The 12825-nt window shown below is 40.1% G+C and overlaps 2 protein-coding genes across 6 annotated transcripts in view; both read left to right on the top strand.

The window, feature by feature from the left end:
• The first annotated feature begins 1442 nt into the window (after nt 1-1442).
• On the top strand, nt 1443-4740 carry clp1 (cleavage factor polyribonucleotide kinase subunit 1). The gene is made up of 6 exons (XM_008327049.3): nt 1443-1546; nt 2457-2731; nt 2859-2966; nt 3039-3158; nt 3549-3686; nt 3796-4740. The coding sequence occupies exons 2-6, from the start codon at nt 2459-2461 to the stop codon at nt 4480-4482; spliced, it is 1326 nt and encodes a 441-aa protein (XP_008325271.1). The 5' UTR covers nt 1443-1546; nt 2457-2458; the 3' UTR covers nt 4483-4740.
• A 991-nt stretch (nt 4741-5731) lies between these two features.
• Nucleotides 5732-12825, top strand: part of zdhhc5b (zDHHC palmitoyltransferase 5b) — an 11849-nt gene continuing 4755 nt past the window's right edge. For 2 of the 5 annotated variants that reach the window (XM_008327046.3, XM_008327047.3), the window contains exons 1-11: nt 5734-5876; nt 7105-8485; nt 9106-9227; nt 9337-9494; nt 9830-10002; nt 10111-10213; nt 10335-10426; nt 10554-10686; nt 11126-11234; nt 11395-11501; nt 12512-12689. In XM_008327046.3, the coding sequence (XP_008325268.1) occupies nt 8337-8485; nt 9106-9227; nt 9337-9494; nt 9830-10002; nt 10111-10213; nt 10335-10426; nt 10554-10686; nt 11126-11234; nt 11395-11501; nt 12512-12689 (1324 nt within the window). In that variant the 5' untranslated portion in view covers nt 5734-5876; nt 7105-8336. The other 3 variants (XM_025062912.1, XM_017039217.2, XM_025062913.1) reach the window with 3 other exon arrangements.

Here is a 12825-nt window from a genome sequence, read left to right as displayed (position 1 = left end):
GTAAACTATCAAACCCTACACTGTGTTGTGTTTTTGTGCTGTTAATACTTCAGTGCCCAGAAATAATTTATGATTTCTCCAGAGAACAGGCAGACATGCACAAAGAAGAGTTTAGATATGAAATATCTCGGTTGGCTGATTAGGTTTAGAAAAAGTGGTATGATGAAATTATACATTACAAATCTTTATTTAACTCATGCACATTTTACATAAGCTGTGATCAAGAGAAGAATCAAACAACAGAATGGTAAAGCTTTTTTTTGGCCAAAGTCTGTTTCTGGGCTTTTTCATTAATCTCTGCATAAACAGTCAACAGAAGGCCATGTTTTTCAGAAGCATGAGCAGACTTAAGTTATTGTTCTATAATCAGCCTTTTCTCAAATGTTTGCCTTCTGCTTGTTGTGTTTTAATGTGTGAAGAAGCTCACCAGTTGCTTGAATTTTTAGGTTTTTGGAAAAAGAAACTGCTGTTGCCTCTTTAAAATGACACTAACCCTGATCCTCTCATTGCTATAGAATCCTCTCTGTGGACGGGTATAAAGAAGGGTCCGCCTCGTAAGCTGAAGTTTCCTCAGCCTGACGATATCGTTGCTGCCCTACAGGAGGCTCTGAAGGCTGAGTAGATGTACACTGAAGGTCTGTGCCACAGTTGTAACAAAAGAATAGAGAGAGGATGGGGGGTGGTATTGCCTCAAAGCCTTCCTTAGATACTCCATCAGCAACAGGTGATTAGTATTTTATGTTCTCTAAATTTCTTTGCAGGAGTTCAGCAGATATGTGCTCTGGACGCCGAATGATGGGGATTGACAAAGGAGACTATCTCAGTCACTCCTCTGATGATCCTAGCTCCAGCAGCTCACATCCTCTGGACACGTTGTGACATCTAGTGGAGGCTCTGTGATATTACACATTTCCAAGTTGTATGGGCTTGATGCTTTTATGTGCAGTTTTTGTATTTCGCGAAATTAACAATGAACACCATTAAATCACTCTAGGTTCTAATTATGTTTATTGGTGTTCTTATGTAATAAAGTGTATTTGTTAATTGAGACACAATAGTTGTGGTCTGATTGTTCATGTTGGAACATTTCTATGGATCCCTGGAAATTAAGTTGCTTGATTCTTTTTATAGATTTGTTGCTATTACATTTTTGTCTATTTAAGTAGTTTATGAAAAAAAGGAAAAAGCTGCTAAATCCATCACTGAAAATAAACCAAAACCTTCAGAGAGACTACAATATATAGATTCTGCATCATCAATGTAATTCTAAACAAATACATTTATCCACATTTGAATTTGAATTTTTGAATTTAAAATATAACAGAAAAATATAACATGCGGCAATAAAGATATAAAGTAAGCGAATTATGGAAAAACTTTAGCAAGATCTATCAAAAGACAATTGAAATAAAGTGAATTGTATTTTACGAAAAAACGGATACACAATACATTGGTTGCAGGATGTGACGTCATATCACGTGATTATTCATGAACGTATTTGCGCGTGCGTTAACGGCGTTTATCCCAACTAGACTGGATTGAGTCCGTAAGTAGTAACTTTTTACAACAATGAACGAATAGATTTATTCCGTCAAGAGAAAGCATATTACACCAATCACAGAAGGGTTTGTTATCGTTAGGCGTTTGTTTAACTGATCGCGGTTAGCCACGGCCTGCAGAGGGTTAGCTAGCTGGCGCGTTGACCCGTGGTTAGTCTGATATAACTGATGTTCAAATTTATCTCAGTTAGATAGAATGAAAATGTTCTTGCGTTTTTTCACATGCTGTGAACGTTGGTACACATTGGCAAATGTAATAAGTGTTAGCCAGGGCTCAGGAGACAACACAGAATGGTTTTGACAGCCTGTGGCACGTCCACACGTTAGAAATGGTTTAGTACATACTATATTATTATACGAGTTCAGCCCGTGTACTACAGCTGTAGACTCAGAATTTGCTTCCAACTCGGCCACCAGATGTGAAGGTAACAACACTGTGGTGTAGTGTGCGGAGTGACCGATGGATACACAGTAACGTCCACTCTAGATAGATTGATGTACTTTATTGATCCCAGGCTAGGAAATTACAGTAATGTCCACGCTATGTTTACATTAGCATCACGTCCTAATATGATTTATTTATAAATAGTAAGTGGTTGTTAAATTGTTAATATGATTTATTTATAAATAGTAAGTTAAATTGATTAAAATATCATGTGATAGTATTAAACAATAATGTGGAACTGACCAATCATAGCACTAGCTGTAATAGAGATGCAGATTTTGTGAGTTTATTTAAATCATTTATGAATGTTGTCATTATTTTATATATACTGAAAATTGCCATTTTATCATACAACATCATGCAACATCATTCGGTGATTAAAAAATACTCATACATTAATGTACGAAAAAATATATTTTAAGAAATTTGTGTTCCATATTTACCTTTTACAGTCATGGCTACAGAGGGTGTAGAAAATGTGCCTGAAGATGCTCCTGCAGCTGGGAAAGTCTGCAACAGGTTTGATCTTGGGAAGGAGACTGAACTTAGGTTTGAGGTGGAGGCTGGAGAAGCAGCAGAGCAAGTTGAGCTCGAGCTCGTCACAGGATTAGCTGAAGTGTTTGGCTCCGAGTTGAACCGCAATAAGAAGTATGTGTTTGGTGCAGGCTCCAAGATAGCAGTTTTTACCTGGCAAGGCTGCACTGTCAACCTTTATGGAAAGCCAGAGGTAAGTACATGAAGGATGCGCCACAACTGCATTTCTCTATTTATTGTGTATACATTTACCACTGCCTTATAGAATAACAGAGAAGCCTTTGTGATTTGATTAATGTATTTACCTGTCAACACCACAGGTGGCGTATGTGTCCGTGGAAACTCCAATGCTGCTTTATCTGAACACACATGCTGCCCTGGAGCAGATGAGAAGACAAGCAGAGCGGGAGAACGAGCGTGGACCAAGGGTAGGATTAAATACAGAATTTTTCATCCAGACACTTACGTTGCATTGCTGTAAATAATCAATCCCCCTTCAGGTGATGGTGGTGGGACCAGCAGACGTGGGGAAGTCAACAGTGTGTCGGATGCTTCTAAATTATGCCGTCAGGATGGGCAGGCGGCCAACACTGGTGGAATTGGATGTGGGGCAAAGTGGGGTAAGATACCTTGGATTTTAATGAGTGTCCTTGAATAAACCTGTACTAGATGGTTCTATGCAAATCTATTCTTGCTGGATATTAAAGCGATCAGCACCCATTGATCAAACATATCTCTACACCTCACACAGCATTTTCACAAAAATGTATTTCCTCCTATTTTGATTCATTGAGCACAAATTTAAAACTTAATTTAACCCCCAAACAATTCCAAAAACCCTTGTTTTGTACATAACAGAGAAAATAAAAATTATGTGTGTGTGTAACACACACAATTGCACTGGTGTTATATAACTATATATATATATATGTATATATATATATATATATATTCATATATATATATTCATATATATAACAATCTTATAATAATCTTTTTTAATCCTTCAGGTATCTGTACCTGGAACAGTCTCAGCACTGTGTATTGAGCGTCCTGCAGATGTTGAAGAAGGTTTCTCAGTCCAGGCTCCTTTGGTCTACCACTTTGGCTCCACTACCCCAGGAACCAACATCAAACTTTACAACAAGGTAAGGGAAAATTAAGTCAGGTGTTTTTTTGAAGAATAAAACCCTGAAAATGGACTTATTGGTTATTTGTGTTATTAAGTAATTATGTCTATTTTTTCTTTTAACAAAGTTAACGTCAACCTTGGCTGAGGTGTTTTCACAGCGGTGTGAGGTGAACAGGAAGGCCAGCGTGGGAGGTTGTATTATTAACACCTGTGGCTGGGTGAAAGGCTCGGGATACCAGGCTTTGGTTCATTGTGCCTCTGCCTTTCAGGTGGATGTGGTGCTGGTACTAGATCATGAAAGACTGTACAACGAACTGAAACGTGACCTGCCTCACTTTGTGCGGGTCGTACTATTACCTAAATCTGGGGGTGTAGTTGAACGCTCGAAAGAGTGCCGGCGGGACACTCGGGATGAAAAGATACGTGAATATTTCTACGGCTTTCGCGGAGTGACCTTCTACCCTTTCTCATATGAAGTGCGCTTCTCGGATGTTCGCATCTATAAAATTGGCGCTCCCTCCATCCCTGACTCATGTTTGCCACTAGGAATGTCTCAAGACGACACACAGCTAAAGCTGGTCCCCGTGACACCTGGCAGAGACCTCACTTATCACGTGCTGAGTGTGAGCAGTGCCGAGGATGGAGAGGAAGGGGTCAGAAAGGGTATAGTGGAGAGCCCCGTGTGTGGCTTTATAGTAGTGACACATGTGGACACACAAACACAGATATTGAAAGTGCTGTCCCCTGCGCCCAGACCACTGCCCAGACACACCCTGCTTATCATGGACATACGTTTTATGGATATGAAGTAAAACTGTATTTCTACAAAAAATATATCACAAGACAGGTTTGGATCATGACTGAAAGGAATAATTGACAGATTTTGTTTACTGTGTTGTATTTTTTGTGAGTATTATGGACTATAATGTTTTTTGTAATATTATCAAAGGAATGTTGTTGATGCTGTAATTGTCCCGTTTTAAAAAAAATTGTATAGAGGCAATATATTTTCTTCAAACTTTTTACAGACATTTTTCAGTCCCAATAAATTGTTAACTTCTACCAATGTATACAAAGTTTTATGGTTGTCTTTCTTATCAAGAATATATATTTTAGTTCTTAAAGTAACTTCTTTCTACCTGACTTAACAGTCACTTGTGTAGTACCCTTTGAGCTGAATACTTTGGGGTAGCTTTTTAACAAGTCTCAAGCAAGTCTCTCTTTGTATTGCAAACAAATCTTCCAGTGCACTTTTGACAATACGCAGGGTGTCAGTCACTTTGAGCTATTGAGTATTTATTTTAAAATATTTTGTAGATCAAAGTTAAAATAATTTACATATACATTTCTTTTTAATTGTTTAAAAAATATCTAAATTTAGTGATTTTATGATTTTTAACCATATCTTTAATATTTATCAATCAATGTATATTTTTAAAATATTTAGCAGATTTAAAAAAAAAAATCAGATGAAGAATGAACCAAAAGGTCTGAGTAATTGTTTCCTAACAGTGATGTGAACATAAAGCAGATCCAAGGTTTAATGTCAACCAGTTCAGCCAGCATGCTAATAACCTTTAAACAGGCCACATTTGACATTGACAAACAGTGCAGAAACTTTACAAAGTAAATTTGCTTAACTGCAATTATGTATTAAGGTACGCCTATGTTAAATTAATATTTGTTCTTAAATTTTTTTTAAAGCTATCCGTACTTGTTTTTGACTAGTTTGGGGATATAAAGTTCTTGTTACAGAAAAAAATGGGTCTCAACTTAAACATGTATATTATCTTCGTATGATTAAATACAAGGGTATAGAATATGGTATATTTATTTTTTAAACAGAAATGTGTACAGTAGCTATATCCTATAACGCTTGTGTATGTATGAAACAGCATGTTGTGTATGAAAGGATATTTTCTGTACACATCGTATAAACTGTTCTTTGTGTACAGTTTACATACAATGCACGTCACAAGGTTTACTTTTACAACAGCCAATCAGAATGTACCTTGTTTGAGCAGGTCCCTTTAGACCGCGCCCCTTATGCTCTGATTGGATGTTCCTTCCACCGGAACACTTCCGGGATTCCGATGTCGGCCTAGCCACGGAGCTAACTGGGTTGCTAGCCATCGGTAAGCGCAAGAAGAACGTAAACGAGCGACACTCCCTACAGGCAAGACAGCACTCACCTTTGTCATAACAGGTTTGCATTACATTTCGCCGTGGTCACCATTTAGCCAAAGGTACCACAGATATTTAGTCAGAAGATTTTCGAGTTAGTGAGCGCAAAACTCGCCAGATTGCTAGGGAACGCTAGCTAACTCTTTTAGCTGTGGTAAAGGACTGAGCGTTGTCGCAAAACTTTCGAAGCTTGGTGAGGGGCAACAAATTATCAGGTACGAATCGCCGGTCATTTTCGTTTTAGTTTATCGGGACTCATTTCTTTGGCGAATGTTGGTCAGTATCCCTCTAGAGAAACAGATGTGTGTAATTTTAAGCGTTTCGTGTTACAACACACGATTGTACTAAATTCTAGCTCAACTCTGGCCTGTTGTTTAACGCCCGATCTGGCAAAACAGGACTCGAAGATGAAGAGCCAGGCAGTCATATGTTGCAGATTAAACCGGGGCATCTACTCCAAAAGTATCAGTGAATTATAATCATCCCCGAATATGTCATTTTTATTGGACTAGCCAATAACTGATGCGACTGGAAAGCCTCAGATTGTTACTGTGACACGATGGTCAGCCCTCGACACGGAGATTTTAGGATTAACATCCATTATAGTGGAGGTGGATTTGTGTGGCAGATGAGATGAACAGCCACAAAGATACTGTGACTCGGCCAAGACTCAATATTTGTTAATACCGATGATTGCTGAACAGAGGGGTGTGTTCGGCGATCAGGTTACACCGATACTCCGGTTCCGTTTTCATTAGCTTCACATTGCTCGGACTAGTTTTTCACCTGGACAGATGGAAATCAGGAGCGTGTGTGTGTCAGTTAATTATCGTAGTCTTTATGATTTGGGTTTTCACCGGAAGGCATTTATATATGTACTCAACGACATTCTGGTGACAGTTGTCTGTATGATATCTGGAGGGAGTTTAACAATTTCCTTGATGAGTCATGCAAGTTTTGTCAGAAATTGTCAAAGTCTGCAACATTGTAAGAGGTCAGACACTGGTTAGACTGACTTATTTTTACCTAGTACTTAAACGCAAGTGTGCATATATATATATATATATAGTTTTAGAAACAAATTAGATGGCTAAATACATTTTGAGTTGTGAAAGCAGAGCTTCAAATCTACTGAGCATAATGTCAGTTTTGTTAAATATGATCTTATTGAAATGAATCAAATTTGTTCAGTTTTATCCATAATCATTTGCATTCTAATAAAATATTCTAATACATATTCCTTTTTACAGTGAATTTCTGCTGCTCACTGCCCCCATGGCTGAAAGAAGATAGTTGGATAAAGAAAAAGGATTAAAATGGATCAAACAACGTAACGTCGCTGCTGCACATGGCTTTATTTAAGAGATGCAAAATGGGAAAGGATTTTTACCTGCAAAGAATTAGGAGGTTTCAGAGGTCTCTATATGCAACCCAAGCCAAGTTTGACGACACATCTGTGACGTGCACGGGACGTCTTTTTCAAATGAGTTGATTTTACCCCCACTTTACCACGAAGACTCAAGGCAGGAGTCAAAAACAAATCTGAGGGACCTTTTTATGTCCAATAAATTTGTCAGTGCATGGCTAAACATCATGCGGACATTTTTGCTTGTTTATAGCATCTTCCAATAATACAGTTGGCCTTTATTTGGAAGGTATTGAGCCAGTTTCCACAACCTGTATGAGTTTTAGTTTCTCTTTTGGTTTTAAACGTGCTGGAACTATCCCTCCTGCCACAATCCCCAGTTTCTTCCACCCACCCAGTGCCTAAATAAGCCCTCCTGGGACAATCGCAGAAGTCATCAGCAGCTGCTACGCTCAGTCCTCCGCCTGTGTTTCTTCACACTGTTCTGCTCTCAGCCTACTGACTATCCACCCACTACCTCCTCAATTCCCGGCTCTTTTCTTAATAATTTTTTCTCCTTTCTGTGAGGCATAATCACAACACTAGCACAATGATGAACATTGGCCACGGGACAGAGATTTAGGACTTGAGTCTAGATTGTGCCAACTTTAGTTGCAAACACACGTGACAGATTTCCTTAGTTACGCTGGTGCCAGGTAGCATCTTAATATTAGATTTATTTATATTTTTGCACCAAATACAATTAAAGCCATACAAAATATTTATGAATTACCTAAACATATTTTTGTATCATAGTGCTCTTGTGTAAGTTTTCTATGCTTGTAAAAAAAAACATGATAACAAAATTGCACAAATAATTAGAGGAGAATATTGCTTTTTCTTTTTTTTTTCCCCAAGCAATTGCTAGATTCTTTGTGAGCGAACAAAGAAACAAATGTATTCAGTGATTTGCTGTTTTGCATGGTGTTGATTTTCTTAGCCAGTGTGTGGTCATGGCCCAGCCTCTTAAACAAACACCCTATTTGCTATTGTGACCTGTGAGAGCACACTTGACAAACGGTAGACTGTAGATATCTACCTTTCTCTCCCTTATCCTCCCTTCTGTCTCCGTGTCCGATGCCGGGCTTCAGTGGTGGGGGCATCGGGGGAGGAGTGGGTGGCCCCGCTTCTGCTCCTCCCCGTCCATTTCGACCAAGCCGATATGTTCCGGTGTCAGCAGCCACCTTTTTCCTTGTGGGATCCACCACCTTGTTCTTTTGTTTTACGTGAGTAAGACAGTACACCATCAAAGAGTGCATACTAACTAGAACTGTTTTGAAATCTTTTATCTAATTAATCACTGGGTGGCTGTACATTTTCCATGATTCATCATGAGCAAACGAAATAAATCAACAGTAATATTCAAGGAAGTTTTTTGTGTATTGCTGCAACAGAAAGACAAATAGAAGCAGCTAGGTGTGTGTGTGTGTTATTTGTAACTAATCTAAATAATAGAAAAATTAAAAAAATTATTACCATACAAAAAATGTATTACTATACAAAAAAGTGAAGAAAGTGCAAAAGTGTAACACAGAATTTAGCTCCATAGAGTTGTTGGATTTTTGTCGTTCCTGTGCAGCCTGACACTGACTTGTGGAACTTGTCTGGCACTGTTTTCAAAACTTGATAAAGCTGTTGTTCTCAAGTATATTAATCAGTCTACAGTCTTGGGTGATGCAGGGAAGATCTCTGTTAACTAGTTTTTTAGCTAAAAGATGAATGTTTTGTTGATTGTAGTTTTTGGAGTTCAGAAAAATAATCTTTACTCAGAGCACACGTTTTTATGAAGACTATAATTGGTGCAATTGTGAATCCCGTCCTGTTTTTTTTGCCTCCTTTTATGCAGTTGTCCGTGGTTATCGGAGTACTTTTCATCTGTCATTCCCATCTACAATGCTGTTGTGTTCATCTTCACCTTGGCCAACTTCTGCATGGCCACTTTCATGGACCCGGGAGTCTTTCCCAGAGGTAAAACGAGTACGAGTAGAAATAATGTACTGGGTTAGCACAAAATTGTGTGCTGAATATGCAGGATAATGTAAGCACACACTCATTGGTTGTGTCTTTGTTTCTTTAGCGGAGGAGGATGAAGACAAAGAGGACGATTTCCGTGCTCCGCTCTACAAGACCGTGGAGATCAAAGGCATCCAAGTGCGCATGAAGTGGTGCTCAACCTGTCGCTTTTATCGCCCGCCTCGCTGCTCGCACTGCTCCGTCTGTGACAACTGTGTGGAGGTTCATAAACACAACACATACACATCTTTTTATACCTTTGACTCTGTCTCCAAACTGGGAACCCTTTTTTTTTTGCATACCAGAATATTAATTTGAGTAAATGTTTCATCGAAGACAAATGGGTGGGTGACTGTTTTTGTTTCAATGTCCAGAAAGTTACCATCGATATGAGAAGATTTCTGTTAGCAGGAAGCCCTCACCCTAAGTAACAACACAGCCAATGTAGCTCTAGATGCTAGCAATTTACAGACAGAGAATTTTCTTTAAAATAATTTTTGCACCGACTGTTCATCATGATGATTGACACTTTTATGACATTTCCTCCTGTTCCCTAGGACTTTGACCATCACTGTCCCTGGGTTAACAACTGCATAGGTCGGAGGAATTACCGTTATTTCTTCCTTTTCCTGTTATCGCTTACCACCCACATCATGGATGTATTTGGGTTTGGCTTGGTTTATGTCCTGCACCACCGCCAGAGGCTGGACACGCCACACGCAGCTGTTACGTATCCTTCACGTGACAGGCTACAGCCATTAAAGCACATGGGCCCTGACAAATCCTTTTTCATTGATTTCTGTAATTTGTCATAATGTCCTTGACCTACTGTTGGCAGTATGGCTGTCATGTGTGTAGCTGGTCTGTTTTTTGTCCCAGTTGCTGGCCTTACTGGGTTCCACATAGTGTTGGTGGCTCGCGGCAGGACCACAAATGAACAGGTTTTTTACCAGACTTATTTGCACATTTACCTCGGTAGCCTTGATGTTTTTCAGGCATTTTTTCTGTCACATATGCTGGTGTTAATTCAACGTCTACCACTGTCTCTCGCTTTTCTTACAGGTGACAGGAAAGTTTCGAGGAGGTGTCAATCCTTTTACCAACGGTTGTTTCAGGAATATTTCAAACGTTCTGTGCAGATCACAGGCTCCCAGGTCAGCCGCCCCCTCTCAGGCCTACCCAGCTGTTGTTTTCCTGCTTACGTTGGATTTATGAATATAAGCTGGAATTGTGAGCTACTTGATGAAATCAAGATTTCAAATGTTTGTGTCTTCTTCACAGATACGTAGGCCGGTGGCGGAGCCCCCAGTCGGTGGAGATACAGACACCGTTTCTTCGACCTGCTCTCACAGAGGCGCAGCTTGAAGCCAAGGTTCTGGACAACGGCATCCAGAATGACCGACACAGTGCCAGGGTGAGTGGTCACTCATGGATTCCTTAAAAAAGAAATGCAATGCAGTATATAATATTTACACAAGCTTCTTGTGGTTCCTTAAAAAGTCTGAAAAGACAACTTTCAATTTTAGTGAAAGCCTCACAAACTATTTCTTGTTTGTTGCCAGCTTGTCTGTGGCATGGACAAGTAAATTTAACAAAATGCCTTTTCATTTTCTGACAGCTTAATTAATTAAACGTATTTAAAAACATACATATTATTAGCCTTAATTTCACTCTGATTGGCATTAAACATTTATAGAAATTCAAAGACTAATATACCTGTATATTAGTGATGAGGCTTTTGAAATGTTGGCAGAGATACTGCTGACGTTTCCATTCACTTTCCATTTATTGATCGGTATGTCTTCTCATTACTTCTGTGTAAGTTCATTACTTGCCTGTTTTTTTTTTCCTAGTCCAAGAGCAGTCTGGATCAGAATGAGAGCCAGTCAGCTGATGCAGAGCCCCCACCTCCTCCCAAACCAGAGCTGCGTTACGCCGGCCTGCCTCGTGCTGACACAGAGGGTGAGACACATTCGATTTTCTGCGTAAAAACAGTTATGCTAAGCCATGTCAGGTCACCTGAAACAAAGTGTTCCGCTCTTGTGTAAACAGATGATGTTGGTGTTTCTCTAATCCCAGACACACCTTGTTCATTTGTCACTTTTGGTTTTTCTCTTCCCAGAGAGCAGTTTGTTGACTGAAGCTCCGCCCACACCATCAATGTACAAGTACCGACCGGCCTTCAACAGCCCGGGAAGGAACCACACAGGGCATACACACCCCAATAAGGTACATGTCGGTTTACCCTTCCACACTCTTAGTAGTCCAGGAACTGCTTATGAGCTAGCCCACTAGTCTGACGCTGAAGCTAAGCCTACAATGACTGCGTGTTTGTGTGTGTTTCATACACACACAGAAACCAATCATATTGGTTTCTGGCACCACTGTTTATCATTGGCTGATATTCCTGTCTGTTGATGATACGAGTTTTATCTGCACTCGTTCGTCAGTGTCCTTACTTTAATTGATAGGAGTTAAATAATACTGTCAAGTACGTAGTAATCCTTTCATCACCAAACCTAACTCTCACTTGTATAAAATAAGCCTTAAGTATGTCCCCTTTATATTACCTTTGTGGCTAATCTATGCCACTGTTTTTTTTGTATTTGTTTTTTTTTTTACTTAAAATTGATCACTCAGTGGCCCTCGGTCGATCAGTAAGTCACAGCTAGTGTTTTGTGTGTATATATAAATCTTTTGGTTGTGTTTGTGCTTGAGTGACTCTCTCCTTTACCCCTGAGTCTGCATTGACTGGAATGTTTAGTTCATGGACTGTACGTATTTGTATTTCCATTTGTGTTGACACATGGTCTTACATGCAGCGTCAGTGCTTGTTCCAGCCAGTCAGTGTTCCCAACCCTGTAGTGTGATGATGGAGTAGAGCACCGGTCAGCATTCTATTCCTCCCCTCCACTGTTTCCGTTTGTATTTGTTTTTTCCTGGTACACCTTGTAAGAAGAAATGGGAAAAGAAATCTCAATTTGAGTCCCATATGTAGCATTTGTAAGGAGTCTTGTTCTCATTATGTTCCTCTTCTGGGCATCCTTAATGTGTGTTGGTACTGCTTATAAATGCTAATAACAGGGACTAAGATCATATGTCACCCAACAAGGTTGTTTGTTCTTTCCTTCTGTACAATGCTGTGATGTTCATTTCTCCTTCTTTGTACACCACTCTGTTCTTTTCCCTTCTCCCTCCTCTGTCTTTGTTCTGTTTGTCCCTCACGTTTCTCTCCTCAGATGATTCGAGGGGAGAGTCTTGACTCTCCGTCTCCCTCTATCCTCCAGTCCAGCCGCCAGCCTAGCTATCGCTCAGAGCCGAGCAGTCTAGATGGGGTCACAGTGGTGGGGGGAGGTATAGGGGTGCGCAGAGGTGGAGGGGAGAGGGGTGAGGGCCCCGGGGGCCCAGGCGGCCCAGGCGGAACTGCTGGGGTGGTGCCTGGGGGCATGTCAGGTTACTCCCTGACCGGTCGCTCCTACACCTCATATCCATCCTCTCTCGATCTGTCCACAGGTGGCTCACACACCCCCAGCCAGAGCTCGGCGCACGCAGC

Source organism: Cynoglossus semilaevis, chromosome 15 (genome assembly GCF_000523025.1).
Source record: "Cynoglossus semilaevis isolate Cse_v1.0 chromosome 15, Cse_v1.0, whole genome shotgun sequence".
Taxonomy (NCBI): domain Eukaryota; kingdom Metazoa; phylum Chordata; class Actinopteri; order Pleuronectiformes; family Cynoglossidae; genus Cynoglossus; species Cynoglossus semilaevis.
Note: the sequence above shows the minus strand (reverse complement) of the source record. Positions and strands in the feature narration are given on the sequence as shown.

Excerpts from the sequence above, each read along its gene's own strand:
- clp1 (XM_008327049.3), top strand. The coding sequence starts at position 2,459 with ATGGCTACAGAGGGTGTAGAAAATGTGCCTGAAGATGCTCCTGCAGCT. Across the intron at positions 3,159-3,548 it reads TGGATGTGGGGCAAAGTGGG|GTATCTGTACCTGGAACAGT; the intron begins GTAAGATACCTT and ends TTAATCCTTCAG. Across the intron at positions 3,687-3,795 it reads ACATCAAACTTTACAACAAG|TTAACGTCAACCTTGGCTGA; the intron begins GTAAGGGAAAAT and ends CTTTTAACAAAG.